Source organism: Haliotis rufescens, unplaced genomic scaffold (assembly GCF_023055435.1).
Source record: "Haliotis rufescens isolate VD_foot unplaced genomic scaffold, xgHalRufe1.0.p SCAF_12, whole genome shotgun sequence".
NCBI classification, from domain to species: domain Eukaryota; kingdom Metazoa; phylum Mollusca; class Gastropoda; order Lepetellida; family Haliotidae; genus Haliotis; species Haliotis rufescens.
The window spans coordinates 11,655,904-11,681,332 of record NW_025963802.1 but is presented as its reverse complement, the minus strand read 5'-3'; the positions used below and the strand labels follow the sequence as shown (position 1 = coordinate 11,681,332).

At 41.1% G+C, this 25,429-nt stretch overlaps 1 protein-coding gene across 4 annotated transcripts in view; it reads right to left on the bottom strand.

Annotated features, from left to right (window-relative positions):
• Positions 1–25,429, bottom strand: part of LOC124143403 (prolactin-releasing peptide receptor-like) — a 76,859-nt gene that overhangs the window by 12,595 nt on the left and 38,835 nt on the right. The window contains exons 1-2 of one of the 4 annotated variants that reach the window (XM_046512375.2): positions 8,701–8,798; positions 5,723–8,318 (exon numbers count right to left, since the gene is read on the bottom strand). In XM_046512375.2, the coding sequence (XP_046368331.1) occupies positions 5,723–6,931 (1,209 nt within the window). In that variant the 5' untranslated portion in view covers positions 6,932–8,318; positions 8,701–8,798. The other 3 variants (XM_046512376.2, XM_046512377.2, XM_046512374.2) reach the window with 3 other exon arrangements.

The following is a 25,429-nucleotide window of genomic DNA, read 5'->3' as shown; positions in this document are numbered from 1 at the left end:
CGCACAGTTGGTATGGCCGTATATATTTTGCTGAACAAGTGTGTCTTCAGATGTTTTTTTAAACTGTTAACCCCATACAAACTCGGTATACTTTCTTTGGCCTCCAGTTTATATTATTTATTTGGGTTGAATGTTTTTACATAGCTTTTAACAATAGTCAGTCATATCACAGCAAAAGACATTGGGCATAGGTAACAACCTTGAAAAGCAAACTAGTTTTACAAGAACAAATTCCTACATTTATAAGGTTCATGTGATAGCTAGATCGAGCGTCCAAAACATACATGGTAAGTAGGATATGATCTCTGACATAACTATGTGATATATAATCTATTTTTCTCAAACGCATATATTTTTCAGGCTTCATATTTTTAAAAGTATCGCTTTTAATCCTTGAAACGAAACTCCGGAATGTATATTTGTGTAACAAGGGCCAGAAGCCTTGTTGATATAAGAACAAATGTTTAATATAACTGTCATATCCAGGTATGTGGGAGCATAGCCCAAAATGACGATGATGTCCAGGAGGGCGAATCCGGGATTCGAACACACGATCAGCTGATCCTTGCACAGGAAAGGGTGGCAAGGTGTAAAGAAAACTGGTGTTTTCGACCGCTTGACTCACGTCCCCTCCGCCTAAATATATTTGAAAGGTATCTGAGGAAGAATAAAAATGACCAAAGATGGAGGAGACTACATTTAATGGAGGAATATTCTTCGCCCTTTAAAGTCACCCACTTATTGTTGTGGAATTCTGTCCAAAGATATCCGTAACGATATCCGTTTAAACATGACTGTTTTTATTTCGAGCATAAATATATATTAATGTGGTAATGATCGTCAATGTACAGTAAATTACGGTTATAACGAACTCTACGGGGCCACTAATTTTAGTTCGTTATAACCATAGTTCGCTATAGGCATTACGACTGTCATACATATTGGGTCAAAATATCATTTCCTTGTATTTCTATACATTTCTGTAAACAATTCCACAGGGTACTATACAGTAAATGTTAATATGATGATATATCTATTCCTTTTCAAGACGTCAACAATAGTTATCACTTCATAATGAATTCCTGGCAATCTGATAACGAACCACAGCAACGTACGTACAGGATGTTAGAACAAGAATATGTAATATATACCTGGCTATGATAGTGGTGTTGAAAAAATGCAATTATATAATAAATGCAGGTGTCTGAGTACTCATTGGGGATATTGATTGTTACGTACGTCCGTTTTAAGGTAAGGTCAGTTACGATTGTCTTAGAGCTACGACTGTCGTAAGTCAATGTCAAGGTATGGGCGTGACGATCGTCTTAGTGCTGACACTGCCGTAAGTCCATGTTAAGGTATGGGAGTTATGATCGTCTTAGCGCTGACACTGTTGTAAGCCCATGCTTAGGTATAGGAGTAGCGATCGTCTTAGCGCTGACACTGTCGTAAGTCCATGTTAAGGTATGGGAGTTACGATCGTTTTAGCGCTACAACTGTAGTAAGCCCATGTTAAGGTACGTGCGTTACGATCGTTTTAGCGAAACGACTGTCGTAAGTCCATGTTAAGGTATGGGCTTGACGATCGCCTTTGCGTTGACACTGTCGTAAGTCCATGATAAGGTGTGGGAGTTACGATCGTCTTAGCGCTGACACTGTCGTAAGTCCATGTTATGGCATGGGATTTACGATCGTGGGGAAACATAATCAGGGCGAATTCAAATCCATGATCCTCGGTTTCTGCAACTCTGCCAGTGAATCGCGTCTCCTTTGACGAATGTGCAACGTCTGCCCCATTGAATGTTGTAGGCGACTCATAGACCTGTGACGCCATTAAACCACCTGCCTCTAATATAGTTTGAAGGGCATTTAAAGTAACGTTTCACGAATGGCTTAAACTATGCATGTTTTATACAGAATCTGACATATGCGGTGTATTTCCAAAACAAAAACAAGTACAAAGAAATTAAAGGATGGGGTATAATATTGTTTACCCTTTTCGCGAACACGTGGTATTATCACCGTGGTATTATGATCCATTCATGTTGTTTCGCTTCTGTTTTGCCTCTTATGCCCAGTGGCGTCTGGTTCGGAGACTGGTTTTCCTCTGGGGTTGACGTCATACATAATAAGGGCTCTTTGAAACACTAAATTTAATAATAGATATAAGGGAAATATTTTAGAATTTGGTCTGAAATTTATCTGACGTGTTCACAATGAATTTTGATTAAACTTCGTTATTATCAACACTTTGGAGTACTTGATCATGTCAGAACTTCAAAACATGCAAGTAACAACATTAAAATGCCATACGGACATGTAACATTATGGTTCTGTAAATTTATAATTTGACACTTTCATTTGGACAAATATGACCCTTATCATATGTCGTCCTTTAAAGACTTTCATTTGTTCCTAATGTGCTGATATAGAGAACTGCTCAGTGTTAACGGTGGAACTACAAAGAGATATCATCGGCAAATTGTTTCATAAATCATGTCTGATACATTATCGCGATAAGCAGTAAAACAGCACGGGTCCCACCATCGAACATTAAAGACCCCAAGTAGCTCTACAGAAAATACGTACCCATTAATCACAGCTGATTGCTTTCTACGACGCAAATAAGATTCGATCAATTTCAATTGCGTACCCTTAATCCAATTTTGGCTTATTTGTAAACCAGGCTGGTATGCCAAGCACGACCGACTTCCTAACCCCTGTTGAGTGCTTTAGCTATTAACGTATTCAAATATGTTAACTGGTGTACTGCTGCATATCCTGCTTGGAACATGGCAAGTAAGGACCTCATCTCAGTGTCTGAAAGTTGTTCTTTGCAAGATTAAATTGCATTTGAATTGGGAAATGCTATGTTAATTGATAAATGGCTGGTAAGTGCAACTGATCTACAGTTATATAAGACTTTTACATTTTTCTTCCTGGTAGTCTTCTATTGCACTGCAAACGGCTTTGTGATACATGGCACGTTAGATTAAGGCACAATTGAGTTATATCAAAGGTTGATCTCCTTGAACGTGCCGGAAGTGACTTTTTCTTGTTCTTTTAACTTTCAAATCACTAATTCTCCATTAAATGTTCTAATCATTAAACCGCACCAATTAATTGTGTTAATAAATTGATGAAAACTTCACAAAAACGGTTTCAATAAATGCAATTTTAAAGGGAAATGAAAATGTATGTTTTAAAACTAATTGTGCAGTATTTAAGTTTGTAAGGAATATGCCATGATTTTATTTGACTCACAAGTGATTCTCGTAATTCTATCGTACTTCTTGATGCATAATGTTCACCTGCGATGCTCATGTCTCCCTAATTCCTGTTTCCTGCTTCTGTTTACATAATGTAAGAATGCAACGACGTGTGCGTGTGTGTGTGTGTACTGGAGACGGCATGTAAACTTCACAACTTGTGTGTCCTAAGTGTTTGATAGGCATTCTGAGTTGACGGATTGCAACTGGAAAAAAGGATCTATACCGAAACGACAGTGAAATAAAGAAGTCGTTATCCATAAATTGTGTCTACTTTCTTTGTCCTACGCGTTTGCTAATTTGAAAATAGAATATGATTTAAAAAATCTCCAGATTACCACAGGTCAGCGTTGTCATTGGTCTGATAATGTTTATTAATGCGGATAAGGGAATACAGACAGTGGCTTTTACAACGCCTTTAATAACTTCAGCATCTAAAAAGACGATAACTGGTTTTAATGTTGCATCGGATACAGTGTGTGGTAATAAAACGTGTTCAAGCTCGGATTTATTTATAGATACTGTTTCTAGGCATTCTCGTTGTCACTGTCGGATGCAATCAGATGCTGTTTAGTCATAAGAATTTTCAGATACAGTACTTACAAATAATAATCAACATTGCTCTGTATAAAGTCCTTTGTTCTAACCTTAAATTTATAATATAAGAATGTGAGGTCCCGAATTTAGATTGTTAAATAGTGACAATGTTGTTGCCGATTATTAAAAGTTTTTTTAGAATGATTCATGGAAAACTAATTTACCGCATTTGGTATAATATCTAACCCATCTCATCGTAAGTAAGTCCGGTTATTTACTGTTGATAATACTGATGACAGTTTTTGACAGTTTTGTTTACTTAGCTCCAGAAAATTGTGAACCACGAATCAGGGCTATTGTCATACCTCTCCTTCAATTTAAATCTATGGTACGAGCGCTGATATAGATGACAGCTGATATAGTGCTGTTCTCCGCAAAGAAACATGTGCAAAGCGCATGACATCGTATTATCCCGGTAAACGACTCATGTACATCGATAGTGCTTTCTCAACTCCCGGAGAAGTATACCTGAAACGCTGAGCCAAGGTAGATATCCAAAATCTATTTCTTAGCCATTTATTACATGATTGTAATGGAATTCACGCCATCTAGGATCAATCTCGGACATCGTATGTTATTACGGAAAAGTATTCAATAGATGCATTTTCTTAGAATTATACAAAAGTGCCTCTAGATATGATATAACGTCAGAAACACTAGCTCTGCTCCACAAAATGATAGGCTAATGACTGCGTTTTGAAATCATTTCTGATAAGAACTTGTTAACACAGAACATAGCAACCAAGCGCTTCAATGGCTTGATGTTAGTATCGGCGCACAGCTGTACATAGCGTTAGCATGACTTAAAGCAATCAATCCTGTGCTATATTGATCCAAGCTTGTACACACAAAGTGGAGACACATTGATGAGATACATACATGATAGAATACAATGTCTCTTAGAGATTGCAAAGAAACTAGAAAGAAGAAAAAGAATACACAAGATGTTATAGAAAGAACAGCACACCTGTCGCCGTGGTTAGGAAAAAAAGGTCATAGCACACTGGAAGTGGTTAGTTTGTGTCAGATAATATGAAATCATCGCTGGTGTGACATATTGACAGGACGTGGCATTCGAGATCGAAAAAAGTCTACCGTGCTTATAGCGGCAATGTTTTTGGCTGTTTGAATTGTGAGGTGTCAAAAACGTTCATGAATTGGTTTATATGGCAATTAATGAAATCGTGTTTCAGATATTGTTTACCAAAAGATGAAAAGTGGGAACCTTCTCCTCAAGAATGATGCTTTGAAATTTGCACAATTCGACATAGCTTTGTATGCCATTGCTTTTTCTTTACAAACAAGTGGTAAGCTCTGTTCAATATCAACAAAATCTTAAGAATTTTCAACGGGAAGCCAAAAGGTTGAGAATAACGTACATGTAAACCTGAAACATTCACATGGCCTGCATGTTAATCCGAATATTACAGTTATACTGCCTAAGGAGTACAGTGAGTATGAACCAGTACATTACGCGTAAACGTCAAATGACGTAATAACTCTCCCAGAAATGGCAAATTAATATTGCACGGCGTATGTATCATAAAATTTTGAAAATACATGATGTTATGTCATGAACAGAAAATACAATTTGCATTTAAATAGGAAAATAAAAATGCCCCGAGTATTTAAAAGATGAAATTAGGATTTCATTATATGTACTTTGTCAAATGACTTCTTGTGCCAATGCATATCAATTTGTTTTACGACCTTTTTTTACGAACACGGCGTATCGTGAGCTGAACCCACCTTCCTTGTGCCACTCAGACCTGGCGAGCTTCAGCGGAGTTAGGACTGGGATGACGTGAGGAGCTACGAGGTGTGCAAGGGACGGTGGTGACGTCAGTACGGCTTACCTGTGACGACGCACTACGGCGTCGGTTGCTGAACCGGAAATAACCCCTGAGGCGATCTTTTGTCGCGCTCGACATACTCCAAGATGCGAAGAGAATCGGATTCGTGCACGTTGAGAGGAAACCGAACCACGTGAATGTGATGTACGTGACGTCGTAATGGTCCTGGTTCGTATCGTTTTCGTGGACGAAGTAGTGCACGAGGATCAGGATGTGAAGAGGGCACCAACACATCGCGAACAACGTTGTCATGGAAATTAGGTAGTTTTGGGTTCGCTTTTCCTTTACCAGATCCAAATCATCGTCGCTGTCTTGCGTTGCTCGTTCGTTGTAGGACTTCACCTGCGGTGGGGTCGGCTCGGCCGTTGCACCAACCTCGGATGTCGACGTCGTCGCTCGGTTCTCTCTCGGCCAGGCTAGCGAGGATTGGTAAGAGTGATCGGGTATGTTCCGAAGGACGTCGCTACCGTTGGAAGCAAAGTGAATAGATATAGAAGCAGACTCACGTGATTTGATTTCTGCAGATACGCGAACGTACAGGAAAGCTATAATGGCTAGAGGCATCGCGTATAACGTAACAAACATTGCTCGTATGTACTCTTCAATTCGTCTCTCAAAATACACGTAACAGATCCCGACACCGTTAAATCGAGCGCCCAACGATGCCCCTAAATCAATGTACTTTATATAAACGGCAAACGGCAGCACCACACACACTGCAACTACCCATACGGCGATTGTGCACAAGCCTGCAGGGAGGCGAGATTTAAAGGGGTGGACTATGGTTCTGTAGCGGTCTATGGCGATCATGAGAAACGTCATCATTGAAGCGTACACGGGAAAGCACTGCATCATCGGCAAGAAGAAGCAAAGAAAACTTCCCAGGAGCCAGTTCTGGATCAACAAATTCGCTAGTGTTATTGGCAGCACGAAAATACACTTGATGAGATCTGCAAACGCCAGGTTGCCCAGAAGGAAAAATGTCTGGTCGTGGTACAGTTTCCTCTTGCCCAGAACAATCAGCATGATGATGTTCCCGACAATCCCGACCACGCCCACAACGGCATGGAGAAACATAAACAATGGATACACATACCGGAGCGATCGCCGGACATACGGCTGGGTGAAGTCAACTGCCTCGGTACTGTTATTGTCTATTAGCCATCGAAGAATTAGTTCTATATAAGTCTCTCTCGATTCTGCAAGTGCCATGACTGTTTGGGTTTGTTGTCTGTCAGTATGGAAGATGGAGTTGGCAGTCAGATGTCTGTCATTTGGTAGCAACGTTCAGCATGATGTGTGCTTCACTTCATTTGTGGAGTGTTCGACAAGTACTTTTCTCCCATTTATTACATTAGGAACCTGGAAAGGTTTCGACTCCAACTCGACTCCAGTTACACAAAATCAGAGGCTTCTAACACACCGCAGTTCAGATCAGTGCATTTGTAGCACTTCAACCACCACTGAATTATTTTGGGTAGAGCAGGCGACAGTTTCCGTTACATAAACTGAATTCCTGACAGCGCGAAGCCTGCCAAGCTATTGGATCGCCACGCTGCAAGCTAAACACTCTGCATCAACTCGAATGGATTTCGCCAGGTTCATTGAATAACGTGATACGTCTATGCGTAGGTTTCATGTGATCGTGTATGAATGGCGAGTGGATGGCTCAAAGTCTTTATAATTCTGACGCGTTCAACGGCAATGAAGCACCTGTTATGAAATAGTTTCTTTACACACATTGGCACTTCACGGTAGTCCTCAATCTAAACCCTGAGACAGGAAAGAAAAAGAATCAATCTAATAAATATGTCCTTTTCTGGTTATCTAATTTCAACTGACTTGTTTTCCAATGTTGTCAGACACGATAGTTTCTGGGATATCCTCAACATGTAACATTGCTCACAAAGACTGGCGTTGAAGGCACTTCAGGTTCCTCATAAAGCAACTAAAACGCCATCTCCTCTCAGAAATTGTCCTGGTAATTCGTCGTTATCAAAATATTCTAACAAGCACTCAAGCAACCTTATCATGGCATAATTGTATCAGTCACTTCAACAAGACTCCTTCATCATGTGGACTGTCAACTCGGGGACCTGAGTGGAAGGAAACGCAATAAACTAGCCAATAGGGCAACAGAGAAGACAAACTCTATTATGGAGTCAGTAATCCACAAGACACATCCACTCAAGGCTCCTGTGTCATATGCTATTGGCTTTTTCCTCGCGACACCTGTCCTGTCGTTGACTGACGGGCTATATCGCCGTCTGTTCCTCGTGTGGTATTGGCCGGGCTAAAGTCATTAAGAGCCCTTGTTGCCTGGGCGATTCTTGTCACAATATCACAATCCCTGTGTCTGAAGCAGCGACGCCTTTGATAAAACACTCCTGTTCGCTGTAAGTACGAGCTGATGACAGTATATCCCTCCTATTTCCAGAGTGACCCCCTTCGTTCCCGTTGGAACAAGTCTGGTCTTTGGTTGGAACCAGCCCTGGACTGGACGAATCACAAGGGTGTCGGTAGACGAGTTGCAGGATTAACAACACAATTGGAATAGATTTCCCTCAAGACGATACGAACCATCTCTACCGGCTGGGAACTGAAAGAAAGAAGGTTTCATCGATGAAATGTACAGAACTTACCCATGCACGTTTGACATTTTCACGACTGTGCCCACATACAAGAATACAGGCTTCTACATAAAGAATAAGCATAACAGACAGGAATAGCCTCTTGACCTATTCTTACATGGACTCTATGGTTAGGCAAAGACTTGATCCTTGCGCTGTTTCAAGTCACATTGCAATTATAAATCTCAGCGCGGCTGCTTTCTCTCCATCCAGTACGAAGGCAGGCGCTACGTAGCTTTCACTATTGATCTATAGCAACTCTCGAGGAACAGTCATTATCACGAGGGCCAGTTCTTAACCGTAATATCAGAGCTAGTTCAAAGGTGACACAACCGGCCAAACGCTACTGACCAAGGTCTACTCTTATAAGCCTGCTATAAGAACCCCTTGAAAAAGGGATCTGTATGTCAGCGGCGCAAAGCTACTGTGTCACTTCTGTTGCCGCGTCAGGCAGCGTACGTAATTAGAAGAACTGTATCGATCCGCGGTCACGTGACTCTAGAGCTGCAGCAGTGGCCTGCTTGATGATCAAATAAAGACTGTTATGACCCGTCAATTGTAGTTTGTGACAATCTAATCAGCTGATAAAAATAGGACAGTATTCAGCTACACAAGAGATATACCGAATCCATTTAATTTACAACAAATTGTTTCATTTACGAAATCACCTGGGATCGGTGTAGTCCATATGGCGCCCTTGACGACGAAGGCAGTATATACGATCATGCAGCCGAGCTTGTAAGAGAACCGCAGTTCTTGTGTTCTAAACAAAGACTACCAGAAACAGCGAATCACGTTTCTTCGACTGTGACCACAGACGAGTTAGTTTAAATTTACTGTCGGTCCTTCATCAACACGGAATGTAACAAAACCAATATGGATTTCAGTGCAGGAAACACCCCCTTATTGATGAATTAAAGGAATCCTATTTGTTTTGTTTCGATCCAAAAAATAAGGATTTGACCGAGTTCCAGCACATATATATTGTGGGATGTTTTTCCTCATTAAGGCGTTAACGGTCGTCAATCAAAGGGCTGCTTGATCACCGAACAAGGCTTATAATTACATTTTTGGCTTTATTTGGCGCACGTGTTGTTTTTATACACATGCATCTTAAATGGTAGTTATAACATTGGTGTCCTGTGCGGAACGGGAATTTCAGTGTGATGTATATTGGGTTGTTCAGACTTTGCATGTCGCTCAATGGCTGAAGTGAACAGAAATACAATATTGATCCATGTACCGCAAAACAAATATAGATATTGTTTGTTTGTTTGTTTGTTTGTTGTTTAAGGCCGCACTCAGCAATATTCCAGCTATATGACGGCGGTCTGTAAATAATCGAGTCTGGACCAGACAATCCAGTGATTGACATCATGAGCATCGATCCGCGCAATTGGGATCGATGACATGTATATCAACCAAGTCAGCGAACCTGACCACCCGATCCCGTTAGTCGCCTTTTACGACAAGCATGGGTTGCTGAAGACCTATTCTACCCCGGAAACAAATATAGATAACCATAATGGGACAGCTACTTTTAAGAATAACCATAATGGGACAGCTGCTATTAAGAATAACCATAATGGGACAGCTACTATTAAGAATAACCATAATGGGACAGCTACTATTAAGAATAACCATAATGGGACAGCTACTATTAAGAATAACCATAATGGGACAGCTACTATTAAGAATAACCATAATGGGACAGCTACTATTAAGAATATATCCAGGATAAATAAGGTTTTATCAGATACGGAATAAATTTGACAAATGCCATACTTCACGACGCCTCAGTATAAGCCACAATCAGCAGTGTTCCAACTGTTACACGGTGGCCTGTGACGGAGCAAGTCTGGACCAGACAAACCAGTGGTTGATAACACGAACAAAGAAAGAACACAATGCAAGACGACGAGCCAAGTCACATATTGACACAACCCGAAGCTTATTGGTTGGTTTGTGGTTGTTGTACGCCGCACTCAGCAATATTACAGCTATATGACGGCGGTCTATAAATAATCGAGTCTGGACCAGACAATCCAGTGATTGACATCGTGCGCATCGATCCACGCTATTGGGATACGATGACATGTATCAACCGATCCCGTTCGTCGCCTCTTACTACAAGCAGAGTCGCCTTTTACGGCAAGCATGGGTTGAGGGCCTATTCTACCCCGAATCTTCACGGCTCGAGTCTTATTAGGGGGCTATACGACAAGCATGGGGTGACCGATTCTTCCCTTCTAACGCAAAATCCGCAATTGTATGGTAGTGAGACAGAGTCGTATCTATCCCCTCATCTTGACAATAGAAACCCCTACCTAGAGTAAATGTAAAAGGAAATATTGGCTATACTTGGAAAGGACATATTGGAATATTCGATGGAAAACGACATCATTTGTTGCCAAGTTGATATCGTTCTGTTTGGGACAATCATACAAAGAACCGAAAGCGGAAGACGAACCGGCGCCATTTTCATTGTTGGTAAGCGGATAAGTAATAATTTTGAAACAGTACGTAAGCAACGTTACTGGTATTCAAGTGATATGGAAGCTGACGGAAAACTGAAAACGTCTGAAGAAAACGGCTGTAATTATAAATTACTCGAATGTAAACATGTAATTGAGTTACTACTTTATTTTATTATTATTATTATTATTATTATTATAGTCGCTATGGACAACAATTTTGTTTAATTTTTTAAATTTCATTATTATTATTATTGTTTTTATTATTTTTATTTTTATTTTTATTATAGTCGCTATGGACAACATTTTACTATTGTCCGACACGCGGGACAACGGAAGACAATAAATACCTCTTCTCTGATGAAAAAATATGAACGAAATTTGACAGAACTATGACACATCGCCATATATTGTGTGGGGCTACGTCCCTTTGTCGTGCCAGGATCTGCTGGTTTCGAATCGGAAGAATCTTTGCTGGAGGTTTTTACCAAGGCGATAAACATCACCACCTGTATTGCGCTGGGTTGTCCGCCCCGCTTTAAAGTGACACACTGACACATTACTTTGCAGTACAAACAAACTGCCGATGTAGCAATTGCACTCGGTACGATATTGCTCAAGCTGCAACGGGAACGAACGAGAATCCGGTTAACCAGTCGACTGGATAACATGTTACATATGCGGATTATCCATATTTTGATCTAAATTCAATAAATAATTCATGCCTACTTTATGAAAAGCGGAACTATATGTTCCCAGCTAATAAGATTTCCACATACGAACAATGCAATTGATTTGATGCGAGCTACGACTGTGAAAGCTTGCGTTGTGTGTGATTCATCTTGAAAAATGTCAACATAATGTTGTATAATGATTGCATAACGCAATATGAATAATATATATCAAGAGGATAAACGAATAGTTAGCATAATGTAAGCGGAAGTCTATTTTTGTATTTATCAATATCTGTTTTGTTGTCAGTAAAAGGTATGCAAATTCCAAACATATTCCAGTAAAATATGATATAGTAAAAGATGGCTTGACGTCCTTGTTTTTGAAAATTAATGAGAATGAATATTATATCTGCGGTGTAATAAGTGAGGACGTAAATTTTAGCCATATCCTATAATACGATGGTTAACCCAACCATGATGGGAAGATCAATTCAATCTGCTCTCATCTGAGAACGGAAACTACCCTCAATGATGTTGATGTCAACGCTGATGACGTCGGCGCTAAGGCAAACGAGCCTTTAATGACGTGGTGTCAGCGGCGGACGAACTGATGTCGAGGAGAACGAGGAAGAGACGAATGCTACCATCTCGTGGCCATGTTAACACGACTGTTTGCATCACTAAAGTGTTCATATCCTTTAAAAGTGTTGTTAGAAACCTGTTACGCAGGACACGGTCAACACGGTACCTATCCTACCTGTAATCACAGGGCATCAAAAATTCCAATTATTTAGTACCACTATCATTGTCGCCAGTAACACGTAGTACAGTACGCCAGTACAGTCGCGACGTTCCGCTAGCTGACGTTGACTATGACTTGGAACATTCACATAGCTCTGATACCACATTCTACTCGCTTTGAAATCGACGCATTGTTTCAAGCGTCCACCGTCATCTGCTCGTGTTGAGATTGGATACATTATGTTATGTCTTATGGAAATAAATAACGTAAGACCAGATGTGAACACTGTGTAATTCAGCACAATAATACACGAGCATTATTAACACAAGCCCCGACCTACTCTATTTCGAGTTAATCAGGAATCCGTGACCATGGCCTTACGTGTTTTAGGTCTGTGGTCAATCAGATACCATAGCATCACTTACATTGTATTTATTGACATTTGATGGTGATCTGTGACCATTGTAACATGTATCTTGGTAGAACGATTCTCATGGTGTCTGGTCCAGGTTCAATTATTTAGAGAGCCCTGCCATGTAAATGGAATATTATTGAGTGCAGCGTTAAACAAGAAACAAACACACAATAATATTGTGATAGGTTTGGTCAGTGTTCACCTGCTCATGTATCACTTATACTTGTTCGCATATTGCTTCCAGTAGTAATATCAAACTGTTCATCTTCGTGTGGTCTTAGACGTCTGGTTGATTCTTAATTATTATTTCTAATTTTGATCAGGACAGCTTTAAGTCTGACTTCCATTCATGTTCACACGGGTAGCCCTTCAAAAGTTGTATTAAATATATATCATCGCGATGTGGGACAAAAGGGAAAGAGTACAAAACTGAGGATAGTGTGGTGACTGGCTGATTGTGTCTCATCGTACTCAGACGGTGTGGATCGTTGTTCATGCTGTCAACCACTGGTGCGTCTGGCCCGGAAAGCTACCAAGCCATGTCGCCGGTACACACAACATTCACTTACTCACTCACTGATGCAGATGGGGAAATAAAATAACCGAAACAACATAAACGCCGACAAGGATTCTTAATGTATTGCTGTAAAAATCGTCTGACATTTCTGATTTATATAAAATGCATTTGTTGAAAAATTCCTTGTACTCGAAAGCTGGAAAAACACAAAACCCCGGACAACACTTGCATCGACATCGACATAATTTGTACCTCAATCTCCCTTGACCAAATGTGACAATAAAATGTTCTGAACCTGGTTGGACAATCTCCCTTGACCAAATGTGACAATAAAATGTTCTGAACCTGGTTGGAGTGATTCCGCAGATGAAGAACGTCAATAGCCTATTGGAGCCACACTATGCCACTGATCTCTGATCCTGATAAACTCCAAGCTTACTGGCGCCAGATAGAACTTTGGAAAATGTTTTTGCTTTGCAATGCAGCAGAATCTTCAGAACCTGGACCAAATTACTGCAGTTCAGTTCACCCATGTCAGGGATTACATCCCTACTTTATCATACCTTGTGTTTTGTTCAGACAGGAATCCTGATAATTTAAATAACAACATGTAAGGTAAGGAATGTTTCCACTGCGACATTAAACTCGGTACCTCATTGTTCCCTCAAAGATCGACATCCGTTTCCGGAAATTTTCCGGATACCTTCCCATTAGATGTCCGGAGGTTACAGGGAGCCGGAAACCTTTAAAATGTCTTTAAAAGCTGCACAATTATGTGGTGCAGTTTGTTCAATTAAGTACCAAAACAAACTGAGAATTACTTAACCGCTCGAGTGAGTGAGTGAATTGGGTTTAACGCTGCTTTTGACAGCATTCCAGTAACATTAATGTGGTAGGGAAACCCGAAGTGATGCAGGTCTCAGACGTTAGAAACTTTAGTAAAACCCACAAGCACGGGTATGGTGCTGAAAAAACCGAGATACATAATCGGGGCGAATCGGGATTCAATCATAGGTTTCTGACGTGTCCAAGGGAGGCAACTCTGCACCGCGAATTGCGTCGCCATAGGCGACTGGGCCACCGATACCCAAACTGCACCGCTTGATGGTTGGACAAGATATACGGTAATTTACAGGGAGGTTCTGGGAGAATTTATAGCCATGAAGGATTTTAAGAAAATAATTTTTAACATAAAACTATATGAGACAGCTGCAGGAAGTGTGGTACAAGTTTCGCCTCTTTGGACCTATTGTTTTTTTCCTTGAAGTTTTTCACAATTTCTTCTTACGGTTTCCTTGACTGAACATGAACAAAGTCTTCAACCCTCCTCCATTGAATCAAAGATCTGAGAGTACGACACCACCACACGTTGTTTCTTTGCCCTTAAGTAAATGGCTGTGTCCTAACCACCCACCTTTACCTTGACCAACCCACTTCTTCTTCGACAAATAAATGCTCTCATGATCTGACCCCAAACGAGGCATTAATACCACGGTCACCAAGGCACATTTGCTGTCCCTAGCCACCCATAACCCGCTTGTATCTAGATTCAACCAAACCACGGTTCTTGGTGGATCTTAATCCGGTGTCCGTGGGTTTGACCATAGCGGTAAACATCTACGACCTCTATCAGATAAGACTTTCCTCCCACATGAAGCTGACACGGCGTGATAAACTTCACGAACCAATCACACGTATTTCTATGTTTCCCTCTTCCCTTACGCATAAGCAATCACATGCTCCCTGTGAATATCCCCTGTGGAGATGATGTCTACGCCGGCGTTGTTTCTCGTCAAGTAAAACTAATATATAGAGGACTATCAATCGGGTTAAAGTTAAAACATAAAGATTCAGTTTCTTCACATCCAGACTGATCGGACGTCCCAAAGTCTCGCCACACAACGCTGACAGAGAACCCTAGCTTTGTGGACGTGTGTTGTTCTCAACCAACAGACAATGTAAACGAACAATAGCCAAACACTTCAACACATCTGTTTAAGATAGCCAAATACTTGAATACATCTGTTTAAGATAGCCCAAACACTTGGATACATCTGTTTCAGATAGCCAAACATTTCAATACATCGGTTTAAGAGAGCCAAACACTTCAATACGTCTGTTAAAGATAGCCAAACACTTCAGTACATCTGTTTAAGATAGCCAAACATTTCAATACATCATTTAAGGAAGCCATACACTTGAATACATCTGTGTTAAGATAGCCAATCATTTCAATACATCTGTTTAAGATAGCCAAACATTTCAATACATCTGTTTCAGATAGCCAAACATTTCAATACATCGGTTTAAGATAGCCAAACACTTCAATACGTCTGTTTAAGATAGCCAAACATTTCAATACATCATTTAAGGAAGCCATACACTTGAATACATGGGTTAAGATAGCCAAACATTTCAATACATCTGTTTAAGATAGCCAAACATCTCAATACATCTGTTTAAGTTGCCAAACATTTCAATACATCTGTTTATGATAGCCAAACATTTCAATACATCTGTTTAAGATAGCCAAATACTTGAATACATCTGTTTCAGATAGCCAAACATTTCAATACATCGGTTTAAGATAGCCAAACACTTCCATACGTCTGTTTAAGATAGCCAAACACTTCAGTACATCTGTTTAAGATAGCCAGACGCTTGATTACATTTGTTTAAGATAGCCAAACATTTCAATACATCATTTAAGGAAGCCATACACTTGAATACATCTGTGTTAAGATAGCCAAACATTTCAATACATCTGTTTAAGATAGCCAAACATCTCAATACATCTGTTTAAGATAGCCAAACATTTCAATGCATCTGTTTATGATAGCCAAACATTTCAATACAACTGTTTAAGATAGCCAAACACTTCAATACATCTGTTTAAGATAGCCAAACACTTCAATACATCTGTTTAAGATAGCAAAACACTTCAATACATCTGTTTACATGTATAAAAGGTAAGAATTGATGGGATCAGACGAAGGTATATTTACCAAATACATGAACTCTAAACGTTAACGCAAACTTATAATTAGTCTCCGAAAGAAACTGTATTTCGTCACAGGCGTCGTGTTATATCTATTTAAGACATGGGACATGCTTCAAATACAAGAAATACAATTACCAACTTAGTATCAACGGAGATGACATTATAGTTTTGGGATAGGTAATATATTTGAGTATGTGTCTTTGACGGAATATTGTATTGATCAGGACGATTTCACGTGGAATGATACCACCCTGATTAACGAGGATGCGTTTAATTACCAAATTGTACCGATTTACTAGCATAAACGCACGAGAAAAAATCACAAGGTTAGTTTGAAGATATTGTGCTCCTACATTGTACCTCGATCACAACCACTCGGACGATCTGCCCAAATGTACCAATTTATTATCCCCCTGTCTCATCCAAACCATGAATCTTTCAGTCTGGCTCAACCTGGTGTGAAACCGATTTAAAATACAGCCCACTTTTGTCCGAGTTGGAATCAGCCAGACATATCGATTACTCTGCTGGTTCTATCTGACACAATGCACGCAGTTTATCATCCTGTATCCCTTAAAACAGTCCATTTAGACTCCCTCTCACAGCTGAAAAAAGCTTTTAAAATGCCCCGTGTCTCCAACATTGACTACGCATACCTCATAGCCTAAGAACACTTCCTTCCCTTTTCCTATCAATGAAGTTCTTATGTCGTGAAGTGATGCCCGGCATGCATGGAGTTCTAGATTTCTGACAGGTAGCACTTTCGTAAAACAGTGATGTAAGGCAATTCAATATGTACGTGGCGTATGTGGCAATAAAACCAATTGCATTACCCGACTACTAAGCTACCCTCCTTGTCTGGATGACAGTTGGAGGTATTCAGTGTTCACGTACAGAGCTTTTCTCCCTCTCAAATCGATCCTCGCAAGTCGAAAGCGGTTTGAAAGGACGTGCCTGTATTTCAGTCTTATATGATTTACGTACCACATATGTTTACTTTATGAGAGAGAGAGAGAGAGAGAGAGAGAGAGAGAGAGAGAGAGAGAGAGAGAGAGAGAGTATCAATATTAATAAAGATAACAAGCCAAGGATTAAATCAGCGTTATCACCATCAACCCCTAAAGGGTCTTGTAACTTCAGTATTTTCTGAGAAAACTTGCCCCATTTTACGCCGTTTGCACGAAGTTGAAAAGCACGGAACAAGGGCCATAACTCTGTGAAACAATAACTGACGGGACCAGTTTTCGAACTCAGTCTTGACAAGAATGAGCATGTAAACTTTCATTCATGTAACTTAAATAGTTTCTGAGAAAAGGTGTCCCACTGTCACGCAGTAGGCGCTCTGTTCTGAAGCAGGGGGCAAGGGCCATAACTCTGTAATAAATGAATTTACGACACCAATGTTTGAACTCATTTGAGAGCATGACCAGTAACACCCGTGTGTAAAGTTTCATTTCTCTGACTCAAACTGTTTTGGAGAAAATGTTCTCTGTTCCTATATCCCCCTCTCCACCTCGTTGCGGGGGATGAATATGTGTGTAGACCCATTCCGACTTTTCGGCGTTTTACCCGTCTTTCTTCCCGTACCGAACGGTAATTGTTAAACTACAATAGTGTGGTCAAACTGACCACTGACAAAACGCCGCCTATTGATTAGAGGCCAGAACAAAACAACTAGTCAACAGGAACAGACGACGGAAGGCGAGGTGATAAGATCCGCTGGTTGACGAGAACGATACTGTCACTAATGAACATGGCCGCTAATCAAATGAGGCAAAGTCACTACGTCATTGACCCGGGCGCTGAGCTATATATGGGGTAATAAGCCGATAGGGTCATAAGACTTGGGTGATATATTAACTATTGAGCTTGGGGGGGGGGGGGGGGGGGGGGTTAAGGAATTAATTCACATATTTACCCAAGTTGGCGAACGTTGTCGTCACTGGTATAATATGAGACCAATGTCGTTCGGCGAATATATTTATTTTATTTAGGTTTTAATTACTTGAATACCTTGCATACTCGTTCAGAGTGGTTCAAATGGATTGCGTTTATCATCCCGCGACTTTTGTGTTGCCCACAGACCTTGTCATGCACATGCACTGAAGACATGTTTCACCTAGAGGTCAAGGACGCCGCTAACTCCGTCGTGCCAGAAGCGTCGGCGGATTCCAATTAGAGATTCGCGCTGTTAATGATCTATGGTTTGTCTGAACTGTGCCCATGTTGATTGGTTGCACCAAAGTGGAAAACGTTCTTCACACAAACGATTGACACACCGTGATAGAACTGAAATACCGTGATGTCAAACCCAAACTACTCACTCACTATCACACGTACAGCTATCCCTGTGTTGCACACGGAGGTTTAAGTCAATAGGTTTAAGCGTGAACTTGACGTAAATCCATACTATTTAGAGGCAATGTTACTTACTAATTGATGGCTTGTCGCACACATTAACGTAGTATCTCCGTCATTACGTAAAGAATATTGTGACCAGGGTGTTTGCATCAGCGGGTTATGTATAGATCGCGTGCTTCATAAAGGGCGTCCATCATTTCAGCAAGTCTGGCGATGGAGACAGTATTAGATATAGAGTTTAATTTGTTGAACAATCGGACGTAAGCAGTTGACCGTAATATATTCAGAGGCGTTCCTGCCTTTCGTAAACCATACATGCTGTATTCACATATACTGTTCACAAAATACAGGCGTTCGATTACCCTGCCAAAAGGGATGAATCAAATGATGTTTATTACCCATTCAGAAGCCTTGCAAAACTTGCATATGAAAGTAACAACATCCAGTTACAATATCAACTATTATGTTATATTTTACGAGTGAGTGAGTCATCTTAAAGCCGCTTCGAACGCTATTTCACTTGCATCGTGGTGGGTCTTACTATTATGGGAGGAAAGCTTCACTGACAAAAGGATCATAATAAGCGAGAATCCTGGATAAGAACTCAACGATCAAAGGATCCTGGCACGACTAAGGGCCGCAACTCTTGCACACTGCCTTCTGGCAGCTTAGAGGACTGGACCGTCAGTACCCTCTTACCTTACAACGTATATGCACATAGGAATATATAATTGTTAAGTGTGTAATGCATAAATATGTATTTATATATTATATCTACTAATCAGTTCGTTTGTTAACGTTAGTTTTTGATTTTACATGTTCTGTTTCCCTATCAAGCCCGGTGCGCAGCGTTAAGGCCAGATGTTGTCATTTCGGACACACAATCCCCCGAACCAGGTGACCGATACCTGTTTGTTATCGATAACAGACCCTTGCTGTCTCGTGTATCCTTAACACACACTTCATGTCTAAGCTGTACACAATTTACTATAGGAAAACTAATAGCAGTTGACTGGACCCCCCGACATGCTGATAGGCTGACTTGAGTAGAACCCTCATGCAAGCCTCATTTGAGAGGCAGAACAGACAGATGTTTGCACAGAACAGACAAATGGAAAGATAACCCCAAAAAGTCGTGTCCCACCGCCTACGCTCTTACTATAAATCCTCAATAGGATCAATGGGCTACTTAAGGCGGTGTTGAGCCATGTAAACGATAGACCCATTGAGAAATTCCAATGCTTAACGTGAAAACGTCGATTCACTGTAGCCTGCGTCGGGGGGAGGGGGCAACTGTTCGATATGTGCCATCGTGGCACTGCAAATGGTAAAGAGCGTATGTTTGTGAAGCAATCGGCAACATGGTGTGACCAAACACAGAAAGGAATTCGGTGTCTATGTGAGTGCAATATGCTGTTCTAATTGATTCTAAGGATGGAAAAAGAATTCCCAAAAAATATAGACCATTGAAATGTTTTTTTTCACTCTATTTTTACCGCCTACGACTGGATGTAGAAGAGCGAGGGATAAGTGCTCTTTCTGATCGGCTTTCTATATGCAGATGGGTCTGCGCAATAGGGAATGGTATGTTATATACGTGCGTTATAGCATTTGAAAGCCGCTGCCATTACAGATCGAATACTCAGCAAACCATTTCTAAAAAAACTGCATCCAGTAATTAATTGATGAGCCAGTGAAATGTTGAGGCGTGCGATATATACGAGTGATGGGGGTTTAATGAAGGTTAATGGACGGATGGCGTTTGATGTTAGAAAGTTGATATTTGGTGTTCAATGTATACAGTAAAGCCACACTATTTGCGTCCCTGCATAAGCTGTGTACTGATATATGACACAATACGCTGGCACGTAGTATATAAGTGATTACAGATTTGGGATTACGCCGCTTTTAACAGTATTCCAGTTATATCAGGGCGTGTCAGCTTGATGTGGGAGGAAAGCCTGAAGTGATGCAGGTCTCAGACGTTTACCACTTTGGTGAAACCAACGAGCACGGGTCTGGTGCTGACAAACCTAGAAACTTATTCAGGTCGATTTCGGGATCCGAATCCACATTCCACGTTGCTGACGTGCCCAAGGGACGCAACTCTGTATATTAAGACGCCTCAGCCGACTGGGCTACCCGTGATTACAGAAGACGACAGAGGAATTTTGATCAATCAAACTCTCGTGGTTTTTCTAATATGTTTAACAACAGAACTATTATAGTGGCCTGGTTGATACCCGACAAAGCCATTTTAGCGTTAGGTCCAGATGTTGATGGTTTCAAGATAAAATTTCTCAGATTTAGGGGCCGCCCACGTGGTATCTGCAAAAGTAGGTATTTATATAATTGAAATTTTGAGCCTAAATATTGTTTGTAAAAGTCTTTCATTTAAATCACGGCGTGCCATCTTAATGTGAGAGGATAACACAACGATTTAGACGTTCACAGCTTTGGTAAAAACCCACGAGTACGGGTATGGTGGTGACAATCTGAGAATCAGTCTGGTCTTGGATTTGAACCAATGGCCATAGGGACGTAACTGCACTGCGTATTGCGTCAGCGTAAGGATTAGGCGATTTGGACAATGAAGCACCCTTTCCTGTACACAAGATTTTGGTTGACGGAAAAGAAATTCCAAAATATGCCATTTGTGGCCGCAAATGAAAGTTAGATCCTTTCGGCAATAATATACTGAACAACAAAAGTTCCTGTGACATTGAATAAGATTTAATGCAAAGTTATGTTTTTTACCAAATCTGAAACAATTTCGGTTTACAACAGATAAAAGAGTCCTGTAAGTGTTCAAATGGTTTAATTTGCAATACTGACTTCAGAAAATGCGTGATTTCATAAAAAAATCATTAGTGTGTGTCCACCTCTGGTTGCGATGCAAGCAAACACATCTTCATCTCATGGAATGGACCAGGCGTCGCACAAAATCCTGTGGGATATCTGTCAATATCTGCTGGAGCATGTTTCGAAGTTCCTGGAGTGTCTGTTGAACACGTGGTTGACGTTGAAGGCGTCGATCCATCTCGTCCTACATGTGCTCGATTGGTGAGAGATCAGGGGAGCGAGCCGGCCAGGGGATGACATTCACATTGTTTTGTTGAAGAGAATCCTGAACAAGTCGAGCAATATGAGGCCGGGCGTTGTCATGTTGAAAGGTAATGCCTGGGCCATGACGACGCCAAAACAGTAGAACAACAGGGCCGATGATCTTATCGCGGTAGCGCTGTCCATTTAGATTTCCCTCTTCCAGTATCAAACGGGTCCTCTGTCTTGCTGTAATCCCACCCCATACCATAACGCTGCCGCCCCCGAACCGATCTTTTTCAATGACACAATGATTGACGTAACGTTCACCTCGACGTCGGTACACTCGAATCCGTCCATCGCTGTGGCTGAGGGGAAAACGAGACTAGTCTGTGAATATAACTTGTCCAACTGCATGGCCGTCCAGCGAAGACGCTGTCTCCACAATTGTAGACGTGCTTGATGGTGGTTTCCTGTCAAAATGGGACGTCTGGCGGGTATTCTTGAGACAATCCCTGCACATCTGAGGCGGCGACGTACGGTTTGTGAAGATATTCGTCGAAGGCCAGGGATGCTTCTTGCAGTCACTGTTGCTGGCTGGAATCGATTTCGTAGGTGTGATGTTCGAATCCAGTTGTCTTGTCGATTATTGGTTACGCGTGGCCTGTCACTTCGAGGATGGTCTCTGACTGCATTCGTCTGTTGCCAACGTTGCCATAAACACCAAATGGTGTTTCCTTGGACGTTGAATTGCCTTGCAACATCACGTTGAGCCGATCCTGCTTCAAGCATACCAATGGCTCGCAGACACTCATTTTCGGACAGGCGTGGCATTTCGTAATGCTGAATAATTGCGTAATTTTGTTGTTTTTCTGAGTGGTTGTTGTCAGCACGATGCTAAACAATGCATATGGAATCCCGTTACCGCACATGTTTTCATACCTGTAGTGAAATGCATGGGGCTTGCATAAAAATCAACTTTTGCATGGAATGCATGCTTTTCTGTAGCAGTTGCGTTGTTGTGACATGATTCCATACATGTACTACAATATTGAAAACCAAACTTTATTTGTTTGAAAAATACACTAAAATATTGGTGTCACAGGAACATTTGTTGTTGAGTATATATTGTCCATTTCATTAAGTATAGCGTTATGGGTTTAAGCGTGTGCGTGTGCGTAGGCGTGGGTGTGGGCGTGGGCGTGGGCGTGGGCGTGGGCGTGGGCGTGGGCGTGGGCGTGTGCATACAGTACAACAGGTGAATAGTGTTGTCCTACCATTTTATTCCATGTTTTGCTCCATTTGTAAGGACAAAAGTCAGTTTGACGACATATCTAAACCTCGATATAATACCATATTCGATATAATACCAGATTCGATATAATACCAGATTCGATATAATTCCAGATTCGATATCATCGTAATTGGGATCAAACAGGACACGAAAACGAGATACGAATTTGTCACAAATTCTACGTCTAAAAACTAGCTAAATAAATCACAATTACAACAAGTCGAACATATGCAAGACATTCCTTACAATACACTCTTAAGCTCTAAACCAAGGCTATTGGAGCAGCGACGTGCCAAGTCTCGTAACTCTCCATTAACACATGCAAGCAGTTTCCGAGACAAAAACACGTTATTACAAGGTGATAATAAGTGTCGTGCAATAACGAAAATACGTGTTTTGCTTGTAACTGAAAAAAAATCGATGAAGCCAGGAGCTAACGAACAGTGAGCGCACCATCAATGGTAGGTGTTCCTACGTCAGAGACCAATAAAGAATCGCATAAACTCGCCCGAAAGGCCAGATTTCAACAAATGCATTTAGTCGTACATCAAGTGTACTTTAATCCATTTAACAGATCCTTGTGGTGTTTCGGAGTACCTTCACGGCATTTCAAAATTCTCGTGACATTTGTCGAAAGAATTCCGTGCTACTCACAGGGAACGTCGCTGAGTCGATTGATCTGAGTCTGAATCTCAACTCATATCTCTTCTGGGATGGATGAAGGTGTAAACACAATATGTCCCGACTCTAGCATGATGACATTTACCATACTGAATCATCCCTAACGCATAGGCGTTTGTGCATCAATATTGCAAGTTCACGCTCTTCCTCTACACCCACGTGGATGGTTGGGATCAGAAGCACGCACTGCATGCGATGCTCTTAACATTTCTTTGAACGATGTGTTAGTTAGATTGAAGTAAAGAAGAGTCCAAAGTGTCAAGTGTCGTTTACCACTGAAACCGATGAGTACGGGTATGGGGCCGACAGATCCAGAATAATTATCGGGGATCGAACCCAGTTTGTACCCACAGTAAATATGGACGGTATGTAGAAGATGTTTTGTATACACGGTACGTTGATCGTTAAATAGGGATGGTACGTAGATGTAGTATACGTAGACGTTTCACATGGTGCGATGATCGTTAAATATGGACGTGACGTAGATGACGTTTCACACGGTACGATTATCGTTAAATATGGACGGTACGTAGATGTTGATGACGTTTAACGCGGTATGATGATCGTTAAATATGGACGGTACGTAGATGACGTTTCACACGGTACGTTGATCGTTAAATATGGACGGTACATAGATGTAGATGACGTTTCACACAGTATGTTGATCGTTAAATATGGACGGTACGTATATGACGTTTCACATGGTACGATGATCGTTAAATATGGACGGTACGTAGATGACGTTTCACACGGTACGTTGATCGTTAAATATGGACGGTACGTATATGACGTTTCACACGGTATGATGATCGTTAAATATGGACGGTACGTAGATGTAGATGATGTCTGTATACACGGTACGTTGCCCCTTTAAATATGGACGGTACATAGATGATGTTTCACACGGTACGTTGATCGTTAAATATGGACGGTACGTAGATGATATTTAGAAGGTACATTGCCCGTTAAACATAGAGGGTATTTAGATGATGTTTTGTAAACACGGTACGTTGCCTGTTAAATATGGACGGTACGTAGATGACGTTTCCCACGGTACGATGCCCGTTAAATATGGACGGTACGTAGATTATGTTTCATGCGGTACGTTGACCGTAAAATAAGGATGGTACGTAGATGTTGCTTCACATGATACGTTGCCCGTTAAATATGGACAATACGTAGATGATGTTTCACACGGCACGTTGCCCGTTAAATATGGACGGTACGTAGATGAATAGTACGTTCAACGTTAAGTATAGACGGTACACAGATGATTCCAAAATCACTTATGTTTCTGTACTTGTCCCCCTGCACTGCAAAGAGTGACCCATAATACATCGGTCTCGAAACAGAGTTTATGTCCCTCTTGAATTCATGCCACAAGTCACTCTCTAAAGGCTTTGACCTAACACCAAGTATTCACTCGAGACAATTATCTGTTTTTTCTTGACACTTGTTACTGATTCTTAAAGTGGTTCACACGCGATTCACCTCCCGTGTGTCATACGTTTTATGGAGTTTTACTTGTTTTACACCACGCTAGACTTTATATTCTACTTCGGTATGTTATGTGCTGCCTTTCTTTTGCCACGTTCTACGAAGTGGTGTGAGGTGTAATGGGGTTTAATGTCGCTTTCCGGATTATTACAGTTATGTAGCGATGTGTATGCAGGTGTGTGTGTGGCTGCTTGTACTAGTCCGTGCTAATGCCAGGTTTATCGTCCTTGCCCACTGAGATACCATACCGCAGTTTTAACAAGAATACCCCACTCAGACACAGTATACTGACTCCGAGCCGACCATTCCTTGTTTTAGCCCCTTAATGCCGAGCGCCAGGCAGGGTATCAACAAGTACCATCATTTAACGTCGTTTGGTATG